This window comes from Pongo abelii, chromosome 5 (genome assembly GCF_028885655.2).
Source record: "Pongo abelii isolate AG06213 chromosome 5, NHGRI_mPonAbe1-v2.0_pri, whole genome shotgun sequence".
Classification (NCBI taxonomy): Eukaryota; Metazoa; Chordata; class Mammalia; order Primates; family Hominidae; genus Pongo; species Pongo abelii.
In genome coordinates, this window is record NC_071990.2 from 4,002,204 (window position 1) to 4,022,848 (window position 20,645).

Genomic DNA, 20,645 nt, shown 5'->3' on the forward strand with positions numbered 1-20,645 from the left:
CTGTGTGAATTCTTAAGCTTGTTTTATAAAACTTTTTATTCATCAGGGCTGTAGTGAAATATCATCATTGTAATTGATATTCTAGCACTACAAAAGGCACAATGAAGCTTATTTAGTTCCAGTACTGGAAATCAGAGGTAACAGCACATCCTTCCTTGGACATGCTTTACTCTGCTGTAGCGGTCATCACAGTTTTGATTTTCTGGATAAGAAGTTCACCACAGCATTCGTGCATTCATCTGATAGCCATCTTCCCTGAAGGACACTGCATTCTTCAGCATTAACAGCGTGTAGTTTTTCTCTCTCTCTCTTCCTGATTACCTCTTTTGAAATTCTCACAGCCTGGAAAAACAAAACCAACAATAAGGTCAGCCATAAAAAATGATGAGTTCATGTCCTTTGTAGGGACATGGATGAAATTGGAAATCATCATTCTCAGTAAACTGTCGCAACAACAAAAAACCAAACACCACATATTCTCACTCATAGGTGGGAATTGAACAATGAGAACACATGGACACAGGAAGCGGAACATCACACTCTGGGGACTGTTGTGGGGTGGGGGGAGGGGGGAGGGATAGCATTGGGAGATATACCTAATGCTAGATGACGAGTTAGTGGGTGCAGCGCACCAGCATGGCACATGTATACATATGTAACTTACCTGCACATTGCGCACATGTACCCTAAAACCTAATGTATAATAATAATACAAAAAAAAAAAAAAAGAGTTGATCTAGGCTGGACGTGGGCTCATGCCTGTAATCCCAGCACTTGGGGAGGCCGAGGCGGGCAGATCAGTTGAGGTCAGGAGTTCAAGACCAGCCTGGCCAACATGGTGAAACCCCATCTCTGCTAAAAATACAAAAATTAGCTGGTTGTGGTGGTACATGCCTGTGATCCCAGCTACTCAGGAGGCTGAGTCGAGAGAATTGCTTGAACCCGGGAGGCAGAGGTTGCAGTGAGCCAAGATCGCACCATTGCACTCCAGCCTGGGTGACAAGAGTGAGACTCTGTCTCAAAAAGAAAAAAAAAAAAAAGAGTTAATCTAATAGGAGTGAGATTATTCTATGATTCTGGTTCTTGTTTCTCCCATGTTCACTTAATAAATCCTGTTCAATCTTTTTTTTTTTTTTTTTCTGAGACACAGTCTCACTCGGTCGCCCAGGCTGGAGTGCAGTGATGCGATCTTGGCTCATTGCAACCTCTGCTTCCCGAGTTCAAGCAATTCTCCCTGCCTCAGCATCCAGAGTAGCTGGGATTACAGGCACCCACCACCACGCCTGGCTATTTTTTAAATAGAGATGTGGTCTTGCCATGTTGGCCAGGCTGTTCTTGAACTCCTGACCTCAGGTGATCTGCCCTTCTTGGCCTCCCAAAGTACTGAGACTACAGGTGTGAGCCACTGTTCTCGGCCCTAATGCTGTTAAAATCTTAAGCTGCATGTGCAATATAAGACAGTGCTTCTCAAAATTCAGTGTGCATATAAATTACTTCAGTAGGTGTGGGGCAGGCCTATGATAATACATTTCCAAAAAGCCTCAGGTAGCTGCTCAAGCTTCTGGTTCCAGGACTACATTTTGAATAGCAAGAATATAAAAGCAATCAGTCACTCACTACCACATACAAAAACAAAAGTGCTACACAATAAGACTCTTAAAGTAGCTAATCCACGCTTCTCACCTGGATTCCAAAGTAAAAGTGCTCAGCAAATACCGCCTAGCATCCTGCTCAAGTAATCCCCATACAGAATTGCCCCTCTGTCCCCACACAGAAATGGAAGGTCTATTTGTTAAGTTTTGTAAAAATCAGTACTGTATTTCCAACATTACTACAGTTATTTTTTAATTCCAAATTTAGATGTGCTTAGAGGTAACTAAAGATGTGTCTTGTGTTTTTTATCACTTATTCTCTGAAGGCAAATAAATTTTTCCCTTAGGAAATCATTTTCAAGGTTCTTAGAAGTAAAAGATGAATACTAACATTTGGGGGAAGCTTTGCAAATGCCTTCAGCCTGGTCCAGACTTCTTTCTGAAAAGTGCTATCAGGGAAAACTTCAGTAACAAGTCCTTGAGCACATGCCTCTCCCGCTGTTAACTTCTTTCCAAAAATAAGCATCTCTGTTGCCTGAAATGAAAAGCAAGAAGCAAGGTTAAGATACTAACTTAATAAAACAAGGCTTCAGTTAACTGCTTTCAGGAGGCTTAGAGAGATTTACTCATGGTCTTTTGAGGTTGCTGGTATTTCTCAGTAAGGGAGAAGCTGATGACCTCAATAGGCAATGGTTTGCAAACTGTGTGCTGAGACAGGCTCCTGGGAAGGTCTGTAAGGGCTGCTGCTTCTGTGTGTCATTGTTGGAGGGGCAAGATCAGGGGGTCCAGGGCAGAAATGATCTGAAGCAGACGCTTGATTCTATAACCCACAGCAGCTATGATTTTCCATTTTATACACTATAAACTATTATTTTAAAGAGGAAAAAAGGAGAGAAAAATCACGGTCATTGGGTCAACCTTTAGAAACTTTCAAAATTCCATTCTCTGGAAACTCTACCCAGTGATCTGGCTCTGAGAGTTTTCTTTACCTGCATTGGTACTCAAATTAGTTCTATTTGACTAAAGAAAAGCAAAGACTTATAGTTTAGTTAGCTTCTGAAAAAACTGAGAACATTAAGTGGATATCCTCTCTACATCTGCAATTTCTTTTCCAGAAAAGGAATGCTCTTCTTTTTTTTGAGACAGAGTCTCACTGTGTTGCCCAGGCTGGAGTGCAGAGGCACGATCTTGGCTCAGTGTAACCTCCGCCTCCTGGGTTCAAATGATTCTCCTGCCTCAGCCTCTCAAGTAGCTGGGATTACAGGTGCCCGCCACCATGCCCCGGGTAATTTTTGTATTTTTAGTAGAGACAGGGTTTCACTATGTTGGCCCGGCTGGTCTTGAACTCCTGATCTCAAGTGATCCACCAGCCTTGGCCTCCCAAAGTGCTGGGATTACAGGTGTGAGCCACTGCACCCAGCCAAATGCTCTAAGACTTGTAGAGTCAGTTCTGTCCCCTTCCCAAGTTCAATTCAGGGTATGCGATAGCCTAATGAGAGTAAAAACATACATATATAAGTTTTTAACAAAATCCTAATAGGCAATGAAAACAGGCTCAATTCCCACTGCCCCACTTTGAGATCTTGCAGCAATATTTGCTAAGCCTTTTCCTATAACTCAGCTTCTAGTCTTGTCACAATCCCCTTCGGGTCATGCCACAGGGCATGGGCAACTAGGAAACACAGTGAAAGACCTGAGCAGCCACTTCACCAGCCTGGGAGAGAATACACCCATGAGCAGGCTGATGGAAGGGCTGCTGTGATTGGGGGTGGCTCTGGCAGCCGTGAGCCCCCACAAAACCTCCCATCTGTTGGTACTTACTGTAACTCTGAAAGTGAAGACATCATCATGTCTCTCCTTAGGAGATACTGGTCATCCATAAAGGAACCGAGTGGCCTCCAAACTCAGGGGACCAAGGGAGGCTGGCACAGCCCTGGTCCTTCAAGTGACTGATGCCACACAGCTGCAAGGCTGAGGTGCTTGCAATGCAGCTAGCACTAAGCAGCCAGCTGAAGAGGAGGATCCCAGTTCTGGGAGTTGCAGAGAGAATTTCTAATTTTCCTGCATAGCAGATACTTCCCATAGCCTGATTCCTCCACTGGTAAAACTCTTAGAGTTGAAGAGCAAATAATTAGCTTCTCTTTTGTCCATATTACCAAGGGAAAGAAGGCAGAGTATATGAGATTACTCTTCCTTCTTTCTTGAGATGACTCATAAAATTTTATTTTTAAACATTCCAAAAGTTACCTTGGCTGGGCTCATTATCTTCGGAAAAGTGTAAGAGGAGCATCCTTCCGGACTTTGGCCTAGGTGACTAAATGGTGTATGAAATGTTGCCTGCAGGGGCAGGAGAGAAAAGAAAACCATCTTTTCATGTGTGATTTTATTTTATTTATTTATTTTTTTTGAGACAGAGTTTCGCTCTTTTGCCCAGGCTGCAGTGAAGTGGCACAATCTCGGCTCACTGCAACCTCCACCCCTTGGATTCAAGCGATTCTCCTGCCTCAGCCTCCCCAGCAGCTAGGATTACAGGCATGTGCTGCCATGCCTGGCTGATTTTTGTATTTTTAGTAGAGATGGGGTTTTGCCCTGTTGGCCAGGTTGGTTTCAAACTTATGACCTCAGGTGATCCACCTGCCTCAGCCTCCCAAAGTGCTAGGATTACAGGCGTGAGCCACCGTGCCTGGCTTCATGTGTTATTTTTAAAAATCACGATTTGCTTATAACTTCACAATACTTAATAATATTTATTTAAAAATTAAGATTATGTGGTTAATATGCACACACAATTCACCCTTTAAAAGTGTATAGTTGGATGAGTTTTAACAAATAGAGAGTTATATAGCCACCACCGCTACTGAGATGCAGAACATTTCAACCACCCCGAAAGGTTCCGGGGGCCCTTCTGTAGTCAGTCCCTCCCTCCCACCCCCAAGCAACTGCTAATCTGTTTTCTGTCCCTACAGTTTTGACTTTTATAGAATGTTGTATAAGTGGAATCCTACATTCTGTAGCCTTTTGAGTCTGACTTCTGAGAGTCACCATGCTGTTGTATGTATTAGTAGTTTGTTCCTCGCTATTTCTGAGTAGTATTCCTTTGTATGGATGTACAATAATATGTTTATCATTCACCAGTTAATGCCATTGGTGTTGTTTCTAGTATTCAAATGGTTGTACCATTTGACACTGCCACTAGCAACATATGAAAGGCTACTATGAAGAAGGCTGCTATGAAAAACAAGTTGAACACCTTAAATATATATAGTCGTGTGTTGCTTAACAATGGGGATATGTTCTGAGAAATGCATAATTAGGCAATTTTGTCATTGTGCCAGTATCATGGAGTATACATACCTATACCTGGATGCTACAGCCTACTGCACACCTAGCTATATGGTATAGCTTACTGCTTCCAGGCTACCAACTTGGACAGCGTGATACTATACTTAATACTCTAGGCAGTTATAACAAATGTCTTTTGTGTATCTAAATATATCAAACATAGAAAAGGTAGGCCAGGTGTGGTGGTTCACGCCTGTAATCCCAGCACTTTGGGAGGCAGAGGTGGGCAAATCACCTGAGGTCAGGAGTTCGAGACCAGCCTGGCCAACGTAGTGAAACCCCATCTCTACTAAAAATACAAAAATTAGCCTGGTGTGGTGGTGTGCACCTGGAGTCCCAGCTACGCGGGAGGCTGCTGAGGCACAAGAATTGCTTGAACCCAGGAGGAGGAGGCTGCAGTGAGCCAAGATCATGCCACTGTACTCCAGCCTGGGTGACAGCCGGAAAAAAAAAAAAAAAAGAAAAGGTATAGTAAAATATGGTGTTATAATCTTAGGGGACCACCGTTTTACAGGCAGTCTGCCATTGACTAAAATGTTGTTATGCAGCACCTGATTGTACAATTCTTATTTGTCAATTATACCTCAGTGAAACTGAAAAAAAATTTTAAAATAAAAATGTTTAGATAATTTTAACAAAAAGGTAGTTAGGAACACTTGTGTACAGGTCACTGGGTGAATGTGTTTTCAATTATCATAGGTAAATACCTAAGTGGTATGGCTGGGCTGTGTGGTAAAAGTATATTTAGCTTAGAAGCTGCTAGACTGTTTCCTAGAGTGGTTGTACCATTTGACATTCCCACCAGCAATGTATGAAAGTTCCAATTGCTCCACATCCTCACTAAACCTAGCTATTAAAAGTCTTTTTCATTTTAACCATGCTAGTAGGTGTGCAGTGGGGTCTCACTGTGGTTTTAATTTACATGTCCCTAACCATTAATGGTATTAAGTCTCTTACCATGTACTTGTTAGACATACGTATATTTTCTTTGGTGAAGCAACTGTTAAGATATTTTGTCCACTATTTTTTAAGTTAGGCTGTTTACCTTCCTATTATATAGTTGTAAGATACATATTCAGGTTGCAAGTCTTTTATTAGAGCGTCAGGCAAATCTTTTCTCCTGGTCTGTGGCTTATCTTTTCATTTTCTCAGTGGTTTCTCTCATATGGTTTTAATAGCCCTCTATATTTCATTTTGTCTGACCTATTCATTCCTCACCACTGCCCATTTTTATTTTAGCTTGTTGATCTATCGCTTTATAGACAAACTTTAAAAAATATCATAGAGAGATCAGCTTTTGTTACATGAGTTGAAAAATTGTTTCCTCAATCTGTCATTTGTCTTGATTTTGCCCCAGTGGTTTTTTTGATTGGCTTTAACTACTGGAATTAATTCAATACTGGTTATTTAGTATATAGTCATTTTTAGTTTTTTTTTTTTTTTTTTACATTTAAGACATATTTTTGTGTTTCTTGATGAATAAATTATGAAAGAATGTTAATGTAAAATTCATAATATGTAAAAGAATATTTAGATTTCATTTCCTATAATCAGACACGGTGTTATTTTTAATGCATAACTGTTAGAAGATATAAATCTATAATATATGCAGCATATACATAAAACTAATCAAAATATTTTTAAAAGTTTCTGTTAATGTCATGTATCTTCTTTTTTTTTATCCGAAAGAAAACTTATTCAAAAAAATGTACCCAGAAGACACAGCCTAAGGAATATAAGCAGGAAACTGAGAAAACTGCCAACAACAGCTAAAGGGACACAAACAGGTACATGCAAAGTTGCCAATAAGCAGCATTTAAAATGCTTATTTTCAGAAAGAGAGCAGCAGATGGAGTTAAGGGTTTAGGCTCTGGTGTCAGACTACTTAGTGACATTGGGAAAGTTTCTTACCCTCTCTGTACCACAGTTTTCTCATTTGTAAAATGGGAACCAATCCTTCTTTTCTTGCTTTTTTTTTTTTTTTTGAGATGGAGTCTTGCTCGGTTGCCCAGCCTTGAGTGCAGTGGTGCAATCTCAACTCACTGCAACCTCCGCCTCCCGGGTTCAAGCGATTCTCCTGCCTCAGCCTCCCGAGCAGTTGGGATTATAGGCGTGCACCACCACACCCAGCTCATTTTTGTATTTTTAGTAGAGACACGGCTTCACCATGTTGGCCAGGCTGGTCTCGAACTCCTGACCTCAAGTGATCCACCTGCCTTGGACTCCCAAAGTGCTGAGATTACAGGCATGAGCCACCATGCCCAGCCTAGGTTGTAAAAATTATTTTTGCCACATTGGAGGAGAATGTTTGTTTTTATAGACAGGGTCTCACTCTGTTGGCCAGCCTTCTCTTGCCTCAGCCTACCAAGTAGCTGGGACTACAGGGGCCTGCCACCACGCCTGGCTAATTTTTGTATTTTTAGTAGAGACGGGGTTTCATCACATTGGCCAGGCTGGTCTCGAACTCCTGACCTCAGGTGATCCACTTGCCCTGGCCTCCCAAAGTGCCGGGATTACAGGCGTAAGCCACTGTGCCTGGCCAAGTCCTTCTTTCATTGGGCTACTCTGTACATTATGTGAATACGTGTGTGTGTATGCATATATTTATAATATATATAATGCATGTTAACAGAGTGCCTAAACAGTGACCACTCAAAGATTTATTATTGTTATGATTTCTACTTTTTTTCTTATACAGGAAATGTATCATTTGCTGACAGAGCTAATAGGCATTATTAACCATTGCCCATAGTACAAAATAGATAAAATGTACTGATTAATATTTTGGTTATATGGGTTAAATATTAACCCATCATTTAATATGATATTTATTCTTGAAGCCAATAATGGTAAATCCTATAAAACAATTTTTTCTACAGCCTTTTCCTTTAGCATATTTCCTTTATTTTATTTATTTTTTACTTATATATTTTTTTGAGACGGAGTCTCGCTCTGTCACCTAGGCTAGAATGCAGTGGTACGATCTCGGCTCACTGCAACCTCTACCTCCTGGGTTCAAGCAATTCTCCTGCCTCAGCCTCCAATGTAGCTGGGATTACAGACACCCTCCACCAAGCCCAGCTAATTTTTATATTTTTAGTAGAGATGGTGTTTCACCACGTTGGCCAGGCTGGTCTTGAACTCCTGACCTCAGGTGATCTGCCCACCTCAATTTCCTTTATTTTAAATGATGCTCAATTTATTTGGTTGGGTAAACTTTTATCAGCAGACACTATTTGACAAATAAATTTTACTTTTGGCCCAATTTTTTAGCATTTAATATATATATGCAATATACATATATTACAATATATATACAGTAGATATGTTTTATATATATTATGTATATATGTTCTCTGATTTCAACATTTATTACAATTTATATCATAAGACAGAAATCATCAAAATTTTTAAAGGGTTGATGTAGGCCAGGCTCAGTGGCTCACACCTGTACTCCCAGCACTTCAGGAGGCCAATGCAGGCGAATCACTTGAGGTCAGGCGTTCGAGACCAGCCTGGCCAACACAGTGAAACCCTGTCTCTACTAAAAATACAAAAAAATTAGCTGAATGTGGTGGCACGCACCTGTAATCCCAGCTACTCAGGAGGCTGAGTGGGAGAATCGCTTGAACCTGGGAGGTGGTGGTTGCAGTGAGCCAAGATCGTGCCACTGCATTCCAGCTTGGGTGACAGAGTGAGACTCCCATCTCTTAAAAAAAAAAAATAAGGATGAGGTATATTGAAAGTAATTTTCAATTCAGTGGGAGAATCAGAACAAGATTCAAATACAGTATTTGCCCTCCAAGTATTAAAGAATGAGATCCCCAATCTTAGGTCAGGAACTATTGACCCAGTCCCTGTTAAAAGCAGGTCAATGACTAATCAGTCATCTAATACACAGACTGTGAACAAAGACATTGATTTCTGCCTTTGAACAGAAACCTCCACCTACAAAGGCTGGGCAGCCTGGCACCTAGAATCTCATTTGCTATTTTTGTGGGAAAATTATTCATAAGAATTAGGTCTGTCAATACATCCAATCTGGTTCAATGGAATCCAGCAAAAGAAAATTCAAAGAATTAAGGATGCAGGATGCTATTATATGGTCCTGTCTATCAGTGGGGAAAATACCTCTGAACAAAACTAGAAATCTCTTCAGTGGTAAAAACCATATGTTTCCTAGAAGGCTGTAATCATCAGCACATTTTAACATCACATAAGCATAAGTCACTTGACAATCTGATACCCTAAAGGTGGTTATTAGGTGCTTGTAATGATAAAAATTGGAAACAGCCTAGAGTTCCAGCAGTCAGGGACTGGTTAAACAAGGTAAGTTAATAACCCAAACGTTAGGACTGGTTATCTCTAGGTGGCAAGATAAGGAGTGATTTTTACCTTGTAGCTTTTCTTGGTACTTTTTCATATCTTTCAAAATTTTATTTTCCACTATGACATATATATTACTACTATAGTAAAAATAAAAACTAAAATCTATATAATGCAATGGTGAACACAAGGCTGAATTGTGTTCTGGGCAAGGAACTTCTCAGAGCTTCAGTTTTCTTATCTGCAAAGGAGGGAGTGAGAGTAGATAATGCTCACAGTTCCTTCTCGTTCTAAAATTCTAAATCCATTTACTCAGTAAAAAGGATCAAATAATCCCTTGCACAACCTGCAGAGATGCTATTCCTCCCTCCCATAACAAACTTTCAAGTGTCTCCTGAATATTTCAGAATAACATGAAAACTGAATACCTATTGTGGAATTTGATTAGAATCTGGAACAGAGAGAGTTGGAACAATGTTCACAACAAAATGCAAGTTAATAATGAAGGAAAAACAAAATCAGTCAAATTACACTAATGCTTTGGGAAAAATCTAAATTCCGCGAATTCTACCACAACAACACGTAGCCTGCTTATGACTGGCAGCGCTGGAGGAGGGTTCAAAGGCTCTCGCCTCGCGCTGCTTGCCTGACCCCTTGCTTTCTGGGAGCTGACTTACCCTGTCACATGCATACACGGCATCGAATAGCCCAAGGAGGGTGACGGAGATGCCCACAGCGGGACCATTAACCACTGCAATCAGAGGCTTAGGAAAATCTATAAAACAGTCCACAAATTCCCTACAGAAATGGAAACACAAAATCATTAAATGTGCCAAAGCAGCATGACTGAAGCATGGGCAAGACAGTCTGACTCTGAGATAAAGCCTTCTGTTAGGCTGGGTATTTCCACAGCCACCACCAGCAGTGCCTCCCTGTCCTGTCACTTCCCTGGTCTTCCGCACCAGATTCATCCAGGGCATCCGTCTGAATGGCAGTGGATGGAAGACCAACCAGTGAGACCTACGGGTCAACTCTGGTTTGAATCTTGTATTCTGGACAGTGAGTTCAGGGCTGTAAACCAGCCGCAGTCTTAGAGATTAGGTTGGGTGACTGAGCACATGCTGCAATATCACAGCAAGTGGGAATTACAGATTTGGCAGAAATAAAGAGGAAAGCCTTCATGACCTCCTCCTGTGTTTTACAAGACTCCTCCAAGTCTCCTACTTTCAGCATTCATGGAAATCTCCCATTCCTCTGGCTGGATGAGAATTGGCTAAATTCCTCTGCCTCAATGCAAGATAATTTTGTTTACGACTATAGCTCACTTTTATGTTTTCCAGTCCAATCTCATGAGACCAGCAGGATGAACAGGTAACAGAGGTCAAAGAGAAAGAATGAATGCCCACCTATGGATGGAGGCAGTTTAGAGCAATATGCTTGTCCAAAGTCACAATGAACTGCACTGACACAGAGAAGTAGATATTGCACTTTTGCTCACTAAGTACCACTTTGATGACTAAGAACGGGCCCTCTGGGATCAGACAAAGGTCAGTTACTCTTACCTCAGTAAAACGGCATTATTTTTAGCTTTCTCCTCTACTCCACCAGGGGGAATATCAGTGAAGTTAGTCAGATCATTCCCACTACTGTAATAGTCACCATTTCCTGTAAGTAAGAAAATCAACAGATCCCTCATACAATCATCCTATAATTCTTGAGTATCTACTGCATGCCAAACTCTATGGTTAGGCACGGGAAATACATTGGAGAACCAGCGATGGTTCCTGCCCTAACTTACAAACTAGTGAGTATGCTGGACACTGATCTATAAAAACACACAGATAAATGTAGCCAGTGCTACTGTTGAAATAGAAGAGAGGTACATCATTAAATGACGGTATGTACCAGGAGGGTTGGTCTAATCAGGGAGTTCAGGAAAGAACTTTCCTAAGGAAGGGACAACTGAATTGAGATCTGAAGGAGAGGCCAGGTTGGCTAGAAAAAGAGGGCTGGGAAGAACAGTTTACACAAAGGAACAGCCTGTGCAAAGGCTCTTTGGAGAGGTTATCCCCAGTGTAGATGAAATAAGAGCCACTGTAGCTGACTCAGAGAAAGCCAGGGGGAAGTCGGTGCAGGTTGAGGACTGGCAGAATAGACCTGACGGTGCTTTGTATATCTCATGAGGAAGTTTTTCCTTTATTCTAAGAGCAATTGAAGTGTGTTTCTGAGTGTGTGTGTTTAATTAAAGTATAATTTATGTACAATAAAAGAACCAGTTTTTAAATGTTCATTTAGGTGAGTTTTAATAATTTTAAATACCCACAAGATCACCATCATCCAAAACAAGATACAGAACATCTCCATCACCGCAGAAGCTTCCCGTAGGCTCCTTCCTAGCTATCCCATCGCACCTGCTCCAAGGCAATCACTTTCTGACTTCAATTTCCACAGAGAAGAACTTTTGCCTACTGTAGAACTTTCTACAAATGGACTCATATAATATGTACACTCCTGTCTTTATTTTGCTGAACTGTGTTTTAAAGATGCATCCATATTCTTGTGTATATCGTTTATTCCATTTTATAGCTGAGTATTCCATTGTACAAATAGTCAACAATTTGTTTATTCATCCATGTGTTTTTGAACATTTGAGTTGTTTTCTGGTTTTGGCAGTTATAAATCAGGTTACCATGACTGCTCCTGTAAAAGTCTTTTTGTGGACATATGTGTCTTAATTTATGTTGGGTAATTGTGAACAACTGGATATCTGTGTTTTTTTAAACATTTTTTGTATATTTATAAATCAGAGTATGACAGTACTGGAAAAGATCTTAGAGCTTTTTTTTTTTTTTTTTTTTTTTTTTTGAGACAGAGTCTCACTCTGTCACCCAGGCTGGAGTGCAGTGGCACGACCTCGGCTCACTGCAACCTCTGCCTTCCAGGTTTGAGTGATTCTCCTGCCTCAGCCTCCTGAGTAGCTGGGATTACAGGTGTGTGCCACCATGCCCGGCTAATTTTTGTATTTTTAGCAGAGATGTGGTTTCACCATGTTAATCAGGCTCATCTCGAACTCCTGACCTCGGGAGCCGCCTGTCTCGGCCTCCAGGTCTTAGAGATTTTTAACTCAATTTCCTATCTATTAAGAGGCCCCTCAAAATAGAAATTTAATTAGGGTGCCTGAGAAAATGTCTTACCTGTTAAAACAGTGATGATTGAGTCATCCTTGCTGGCGGCTTTAAGTGCATGCATAATTTCATGATACATCTGTGTAATGGGAAGACAAGGAAAAGAAAAGAACTCTGAACACAGGAATCATCAATCAATGGACTCACCAAATGTCAGGCTGCAAGCCTGCTCTCAGCAAAGTGCCTAACATTTATTTTGGTTGTATTTTATAACCAAAAAGGTGGACCAATATAATTGAAAGAATTTTTATTCCTTTCACAATTACTTGGTGCATATTATGTACCTGGTGCTATGGCAGGAGCTGCCGGCTACAAACCACTTTTTTTCCAAAAGGGAACAAGAAAGAAATAGTCCTTGAGCTTCTGGAATTAACAGAGGACTTAACATGTTCAATTTGGAATTAACATGTTCAAATGAGGAGGGGGGTGGAAAGTACGAAGTAGCAGGGAACTCAGAGGAGGTGCTGAGGCTTATCTAGTGTGGGCAGAGTGGGAGGTGGTCAGAGAAAACTTTCTACAAAGCAACGTCTCTGTTGTGACCTCAAGGAAGCCCCTGGCAGTCTGGGAAGTGTTAGTGACTGCCAAAAGGCTAGAATTTTCAAGACACTGTAATGGTGTTCAAGGAAGGTGCCTCAAAATTTTAAATCAGCAACATTTCTGAAAATCTTGGACATGCAGCTATATAGCTTTTAATGCATTTAAAACAGGTGCAATTTCAACCTTAGATGAGATTTCAGTGTTGGAAAGAAATGATGAAGAGGGCTGATACTTATAGACACAAATACACTGGAAAAGACACATGGACTTTCCATAAAACAGCTGGCCCTCTCTATCCACGGGTTCCACATCCATGGATTCAACCCCTCACAGATCAAAAATATCTGGAAAAGAATTCTGTCTATACTGAACATGTACAGGCTTTTTCTCTTATCATTAGTCCCTAAACAATACAGTATAACAACTATTTAATATAGCATTTACATTGTATTCAGTATTATAATTACTCTAGAGATGATTTAAAGTATATGGGAGTGTATATAGAGGTTATATGCAAATATTATGCGTTTTTATGGGGGACTTCAGGTTCTGCGGATTTTGGTGTCCATACAGAGGTCCTGGAACCAATCCCCATCGGATACCAAGGGATGACTATACATGAATAAGCATTTAAGCATTTCTTCTGAGGGAAGTGATAAGGAACTCATTCCATCACATAACACAACACAGCAGGGCGACTGGTGAGACCAGGATTAGGAGATGGATTATCAGGGTTTCTTTCTTTTTTTTTTTTTTTTTGAGATGGAGTCTCACTGCCAGGCCCAGGCTAGAGTGCGATCTTGGCTCAACCTCCACCTCCCCAGTTCAAAAGATTCTCCTGCCCCAGCCTCCTGAGTAGCTGGGACTATAGGTGTGCACCACCATGCCCAGCTAATTTTTTGTATCTTTAGTAGAGATGGAGTTTCACCATGTTGGCCAGGCTGGTCTTGAACTCCTGACCTCAACTGATCTGCCCACCTTGGCCTCCCAAAGTGCTGGGATTACAGGGGTAAGCCACCACGACTGGCTATCAGGGTTTCAATTTAGGTTTTGCTGCTTATTTGTTATGTGAACTTGAGCAAGTTACTTCTGAATCGAATTATTTTGTTGTTAAGTAATGATAACAGCAGGCTCCTTGTGAGAATTAAATAAACTTCTGTGTGGAGAGTACTGGCACTCATTAGACACTCTGTACAGAGTAATTATTATCACAGTTGTAGAGAATGAGTCAGGGGAAAGTAGAAATAAAGTTGGAGCATTAAATGCTTTATTAGTTGAATGACACATATCCTACTTCATGAAATTCTGAAGATGATTTTAAAGTGAGTATGCTCTTTCTGCCACAATGGAGATTATTGACCCAATGGTCATAGTCCTCTCAAATTTTAGTCCCAGTTGAGCACCAAGCATCCAATTAATTCCCTATAATTTTTTTCAAGGAGAAGGGGCTAAAGTGGTTATTTTATTATCATTCTAGTTCAGTGAGAGATTCAAAGACTAAAGTTGCCGAGTGAAGCAGCTACTTTAAAGCAGAGCTGGGTTAGAATTTGTTTAAGATGAAGTCCTTCTCTCCTTTCTCCCTAAACTTATAAAAAATGAAGCCCCCATGCAAGCAGAAAGACTTACTTTCATGTCTAAGTGACATGAAGATACTTCTGGGAGCAGTCTACACCAAACTTAGATGGCTTCTATGCAAATTCTCTCATAGCAACATGTTTCATTTATATTCATTTATTTCTGCTTCCATTATTAGGAAATCGCAGTGCCTTCTGGGTATATCAGAACCTACATGAAGTTCACAAACTCTAAACAATGAATGCTCAACTCTGTTGTATGAAGTAGCCACAATTACCAACCTTACTGCACAAATCAAACAAGAGATACCTTAAAATAGGAATGATGCTGAAACTCTACAGCTTTTGTGTGAAACACATAGAAGAAGAAAGTAAAACAGGACAAACTCTGTGGGCAGGTAACATTACCTCAGTGTTTATGGCATTTTTCTTTGTGGGCCGGTTGAACATGATCTTTGTGATGCCATCTTCGGAGGTCACCACCAGAGTTTCAAACCCAGTTGATTTCCTGTCTGTTCCAGGCTCCACCTGACTAGAGGATTCCAATGAAGGACTCAAACTGGACACCAAATCCACATAGTTCTGCCTGGCAGCTTCCTGAACGGACGATGACAAACAACCTCAGCCCATGGTCAATGAATAAGCACTTTGAGAAAGTTTCTATACTAATAAGTAGCACCTTGCAATGAAGAAAGAACAGAAGCACATCAAGATCTTGAACACTCCATGTATAATGGCTTAATGAGAACCACCAAACTTCTTTAGAAGTACAGCAAATAAAAGCACAGTAACTAGTAAACTCACCTTGGGCAGGCTGCCAAGGGCATTCCATGCATCCCATTTGGCCTTGTTGATCAAGTCAAATATACCCGGTTTGGGCATGTTACAAGGTCCTTCAGTGGCCTGTGAAAAGGAGAGGGGCAATATGTTCAAATGTCCATGTAAACTAGACCCTTAAATATTTAAGATCCATAAAATCCATAAGTGCATGAATGCCTCCCCCAAATCCTTTCACAGGGTATGTAAATTGATCTGAATTTTCCCCTCCAGTCTCTTTGATGTTGTTGCCGAAAATGCACGAACAACAGAAAAAAGACTGGAAATAAATTATAACTGCCTGTCTATGAAAATAACACAGGATAAAGGTTTTGGGGAAGTACTTTCTAAAAAAGTCTAATGGTTCATTAGTTTTATATTGGTAATCATATTTTCCACAAACAATCAAAATATTCAAGCAAACAATCTTTAAAAGGAACTAGTCAACAAATACTTGAAAACCCACAGCATATTCCAAAAGCCTATCTAAAGGTACAAAAAAAAAACACCACTAATTCAGTGGTGGACTTTTGGTACCTGGGTAACAAAACTGTAGCTGAGGGGCTAGGGTGGGGCTGTCAGAGCTACTGGTTCTTAGGAAACTTAACTGAAGAACATGTAAGTAAAAAGCAAAAAGGAATTAAATTTTACTTTTGAGGCTAGATGGAGTGGGTGTTTTGAGATGAATAAAATATCCCACTCAGCTACTTTTCGGAAATAGCAATTTAAAATTCCACGTAAAATTTTAAAAATTTTATAATACAGTTAGCTAAAAGAGGAAAGAAGAAAGAGTCTTTGAAAAACAGGCTGGGTGCGGTGGCTCACACTTGTAATCCCGACACTTTGGGAGGCTGAGGGGGGTGGATCACCTGAGGTCAGGAGTTCGAGACCAGCCTGACCAATATGGTGAAATCCCATCTCTACTAAAAATACAAAAATTAGCCAGGCATGGTGGCGGGTTCCTGTAATTCCAGCTACTCAGGAGGCTGAGGTAGAAGGATTGCCTGAACCCGGGAGGTGGAGGTTGCAGTGAGCTGAGATGGTGCCACTGCACTCTACCCTGCGTGACAGAGCAAAACTCTGTCTCAAAAAAACAAAACAAAAACAAAAGAAAAAAGAAAAAGGCAGTAAAGGAGGTTATGAATTTCTTTAGACAGAGATAGTGTCATCTGGCAAGAGTTAGCCAACCTAGAAGTTAGAGGGAACACAGTCCACAGGATAAGGGCTTGCCCTTGTCTCCTGACTGTCCTCAATGCTAACACCAATTGCAAGGCTGGAGGGCTCCCAGGACCACCCTCTGGTGCAACAATTTGCTAGAAAGACACCCAGAACTCACTGCAAGCTGTTAAACACACAATTAATAGTTTATTAAGGGAAAGGATAGAGATTAGAATCATCCAAGGGAGGACACACACAGAATGGAGTCTGGGGAAGTAGCAAATGTGGAGTTTCCATTGTCCCTTCCCCATGGAGTCAGCATAGGGCACTTCTACCAGAATTGATGTGACAGTCCACAGGGAGTCCTGCCAACCAGAGATGCTCAGCTCATCCGGTCTCAGTGTCCAGAGTTTTTAGTGGGGCTCCATCACCTGTGCATGACTGTATAACCTGAAGCCCCCACCCTAAATCACATCGTTAAGACAATCCAGGCAAATAAAGACACTCCTATCAGGCTTTAGAGATTCACTTCCCAGAAGCTGAGGGCAAAGCCACACCTCTTTTGGGGCAAGGTTAAATTTTTTACTATACACACCCATATGAAAGAGAAGCTCATACCCATCATAGAACAGAAAAATAGATAACACAGGAGCCCAGAGAGGCAAACATGCCAGGGAAGTCTTTGGCATTGAAACTTAAAAGCTTTAGTTTTTAAATTTTGTTATAAAAATTTCCAAACACACCAAAGTAGAATACTATAATGAATTCCCAATACCCATTATCCAGGTTCAACAATTATCAAACTGCCTTACTGGCTTCATCTCTCTCTCTGTTTCTTTCCTTTCCTTTTTGGACAGAGTCTCGCTCTGTCACTCAGACTGGAGTGCAGTGGCGCAATCCTGGCTCATTGCAACCTGCACCTCACAGGTTCAAGCGATTCTCCTGCCTCAGCTTCCCAAGTAGCTGGGATTACAGGTGTGTGCCACCAGTCCAGCTAATTTTTGTATTTTTAGTAGAGATGAGGTTTCACCATGTTGGCCAGGCTGGTCTCAAACTCCTGACCTTAAGGGATCTGCCCGCCTCAGCCTCCCAAAGTGCTGGGATTACAGGCATGAGCCACCATGCCTGGCCTCATCTATCCTTTTCTTTTTGTGCTTAGAGAACTTCAACTATCCATGCTATTTCACCCTTATGTCCTTAGTACGCATTTCTTAAAAATATCAACATTTTCTTATATAACCTTGATGCCATTAACAATGATTTCTAGGTATCTTCTAACACTCTGTCCTTACTCAAAACTTCCCCAATTGTCTTAAAAATAACTTTTTCAATTGATTTATTCTAATCAAGAGCTAAGTAAGGTCTGCAAATGGGAATATTATATCTCGTAAGTCTCTTTTACTCTGGTGTGACACTGAGGCACTTCGTGCCTTAATAGTATTTCAAGGTCTAATATAAAAAACTGGCATATATAAATATATGTGTATATATATACACATACATATATATACATATATATACACATACATATATATACATACATATATACATACATATATACATATATACATACATATATATACATATATATATATACACACACACACACACATACACACTCTTCAAAGAAGAAGGAGCAAGACAAACCAAAATGTTAAGGCTACATTTTAGTAAACACACAGTGTATCTATTTAAGAAGTCATTTGCCCAAAATTCTTTAAATAACGTTCGACCGTAGGCATTTACCTGCTTATACAGCGCGTAGAGTTTTAGCTTCACTTCGTTTCCTGGATCCTTTTTCAAGAGTTTCACTTGATTCACTGCATTTTCAAAGTCCTTCTGACTGGCTCTCATTGCTGTTCTATTCATGTGCAGCTGAACTGCCGGAAAACTAGTGACCTGCAGAGAACTACAATTGGGCAGACTGATTTCTATTTGTTCCCACCCCTCACATTTCTGCAGCCTGATTTCTAACTGTTCCCAGCCTATACATACCAAAATGCCATGTTTGTCTATAGATATTTTCTTTATACTTGCCTCAGCAAACTGGCTGCAAATAATTGGCTGTAAGGATTCCAAGATAATAAGTCAATACAGAAGCTAACGGTAGTAACTTTAAATAAAAGGAAAAGTAACCATCCAGGGAGGTATCTGTAAGCAACTAAAGATAAAAGCAGCCAGAACAGGAATGACCAGGTAAATTCTGTCAAAGGCAAGAAGTGAGGCGCATGCAAGCCAGTGGACAGCAGGAGACCAAAAGGCTAAAGTGCACAGAATTTAGTGAAGTGTCCCAAAGTCCTGAAACAGCCTCTGCACTCACTGATAAGCCATAAGCTATATCAGGTCAATTCTCGCCTCTTTGCTGGCAAAGCTGGTGTTCCAACATACACACACGTGGAAGGAGGGGAGAATGGATGTGAACATACAAGAAATATTCAAAACGACATACAAGCAGTTGCTGGCATTCCAGATAGAGCCACAGCCTTCTCAGCAGATGGGAGGGAATCTACCTGCAGTGGAAGGGAGTCAGTGAAGGGGGCAGTCAGTGAAGGGCAGGCGTGCCCCTTTCTACGGGATGTTTAACCAGGCAGCCAGGAACAGAGCAGAAACAGCAACCACCGCGGGGTGATCAGCACGTTTTTAAGCACACATAGTGAGCGGGGGTGGGGTGGCAAACTTCAATGCACAGGACTCAGGTCACAAGCAAAAAAAGGGTGTTCACGACGATGACCTTGAATAGTAGAGTTAATGGCATCAAAGATGATTAAAATAATACAGGTTACAAAGCCCAAACCTAACACACAAACACAATTATGTAACTCGAAAATGGTGCAATGAACTCTAGGTTCAAACTTTGGACTATTAGTAACTGACTCAGTAAGATCAGCCTACAGTAAGTTTTATATTAAAATGATTTTCTGTAAAGGGAAAAACTGCATCTTATATGGCAAATTCCAAGTAGAAAACGAAAGAAAAATTTAAAATGTCCACAGAAAGCCGAAATGTACAAGTTTCCACAAAATGTGGAACAAATTTTTAAATAAAGCGTGAGTTTTAAAAACAAATAGCAAAAACACGACCATTTAAGAAAATACATAAAGTCGGGAAAATCACTCATAATTGTACCACTTCAAGGCCACCACCGTGTTTCGGTTTTGTTCCCTACACACAGATTCGTGCGGGGTGCCCGGGACCCCAGGCAGGTGCAGTGTGCTTCTTAGCCGCTACTCTGTACCCGGCCATTTCACTTTATAGCATACGTGTTCTCCAAAACGCAGAGTGTTAAGTCCACAAGAGTGATAACGGCTTGCGTTTACCTCGCTTTTCGCAAGCGACACTTTGCACCCCAGAAGCAGCCCGGCTGGGAAGCGCAGGCCCGGGTGCTCAGGGAACCACCGTGCCCAGCTGGGGCGGCTCACCGGCCCGGAGTCCGGCCCCAGGAGGATGGGAGCGTGCGCGGAGGCAGGCGGAGACCCTGGGAACCGCGGACAGAGAACCATAGCCCTGACCTCCCGACGCGCCCATCCTGGCCACTCTGGGCCCAGCGGTGCAGGAGGGCGCGCGTGTGAGGTGGTCACTTTTTAGCGCTACCTCACCGGAAAACCAGCAAAGCAAAATCCTGTTGCCACCTAGACAATAGGGAAGGAGGGTCTTCCAACCGCGGCGACCTTCGCCGGGACAGCGGTATCCTGCGGGCGACCTTGGGCCGGGCGGCCGGGGCTCCAAGCTTACCTCGGACACCAACGCTGCGCCAGTCTCCACGGCAAGTACGCCATCGCCAGCCCTTGGACGGCTCTAGGGCTGCCGGGGCTCGGGGGCGGGGCCTGGGCTCTCGGGCTGCGGAGGCCCGGGGGTGGGGCCGGATCTCGGGGGCGGGGCCTGGGCTCGGGCTGCCGGGGCTCGGGGGTGGGGCCGGATCTCGGGGGCGGGGCCTAGGCTCGGGCTGAGGGGGCTCGGGGGTGGGGCCGGGGCTTGGGTGCGGGGCGGGGCCGAGAGCAGAGCCCAGGCAGGAGCCTGGGGCATGGGCGGGGCCAGGGTTGGGGCGGGACCAGGCTGAGAACGTAGCCAGGCTATTTTCGCCATCGCTGGCTGCTCTGGGGCTGCGGGGGCTCGGG

The 20,645-nt window shown here is 42.0% G+C and overlaps 2 protein-coding genes across 9 annotated transcripts in view; one reads left to right on the forward strand and one right to left on the reverse strand.

Annotated features, from left to right (window-relative positions):
• Positions 1-15,391, forward strand: part of LOC134761642 (testis expressed protein 56) — a 65,293-nt gene extending 49,902 nt beyond the window's left edge. For 5 of the 7 annotated variants that reach the window (XM_063725318.1, XM_063725319.1, XM_063725316.1 and 2 more), the window contains 3 exons: positions 6,624-6,721; positions 14,736-14,954; positions 15,078-15,391. In XM_063725318.1, coding sequence (XP_063581388.1) covers positions 6,624-6,707 — 84 coding nt within the window. In that variant the 3' untranslated portion in view covers positions 6,708-6,721; positions 14,736-14,954; positions 15,078-15,391. Of the gene's footprint in view, positions 1-6,623; positions 6,722-10,600; positions 10,808-14,735; positions 14,955-15,077 lie in introns of all 7 variants that reach the window. The other 2 variants (XM_063725315.1, XM_063725317.1) reach the window with 1 other exon arrangement.
• Positions 19-20,394, reverse strand: ECI2 (enoyl-CoA delta isomerase 2). Of its 2 annotated transcripts, none has more exons than XM_002816376.6 (10): positions 20,263-20,394; positions 18,277-18,439; positions 15,361-15,459; positions 14,965-15,153; positions 12,455-12,524; positions 10,823-10,925; positions 9,938-10,058; positions 3,840-3,929; positions 1,984-2,127; positions 19-342 (listed from the first exon to the last, which is right to left on the reverse strand). In XM_002816376.6, exons 1-10 carry the CDS (start codon positions 20,304-20,306, stop codon positions 187-189), a joined length of 1,179 nt encoding a protein of 392 aa, XP_002816422.4. In that variant the 5' UTR covers positions 20,307-20,394; the 3' UTR covers positions 19-186. The 2 variants fall into 2 exon arrangements, with proteins under 2 accessions (XP_002816422.4, XP_054413120.2); XM_054557145.2 differs by lacking the exon at positions 20,263-20,394 and adding an exon at positions 18,980-19,069.
• Between the last annotated feature and the right edge of the window lie 251 nt (positions 20,395-20,645).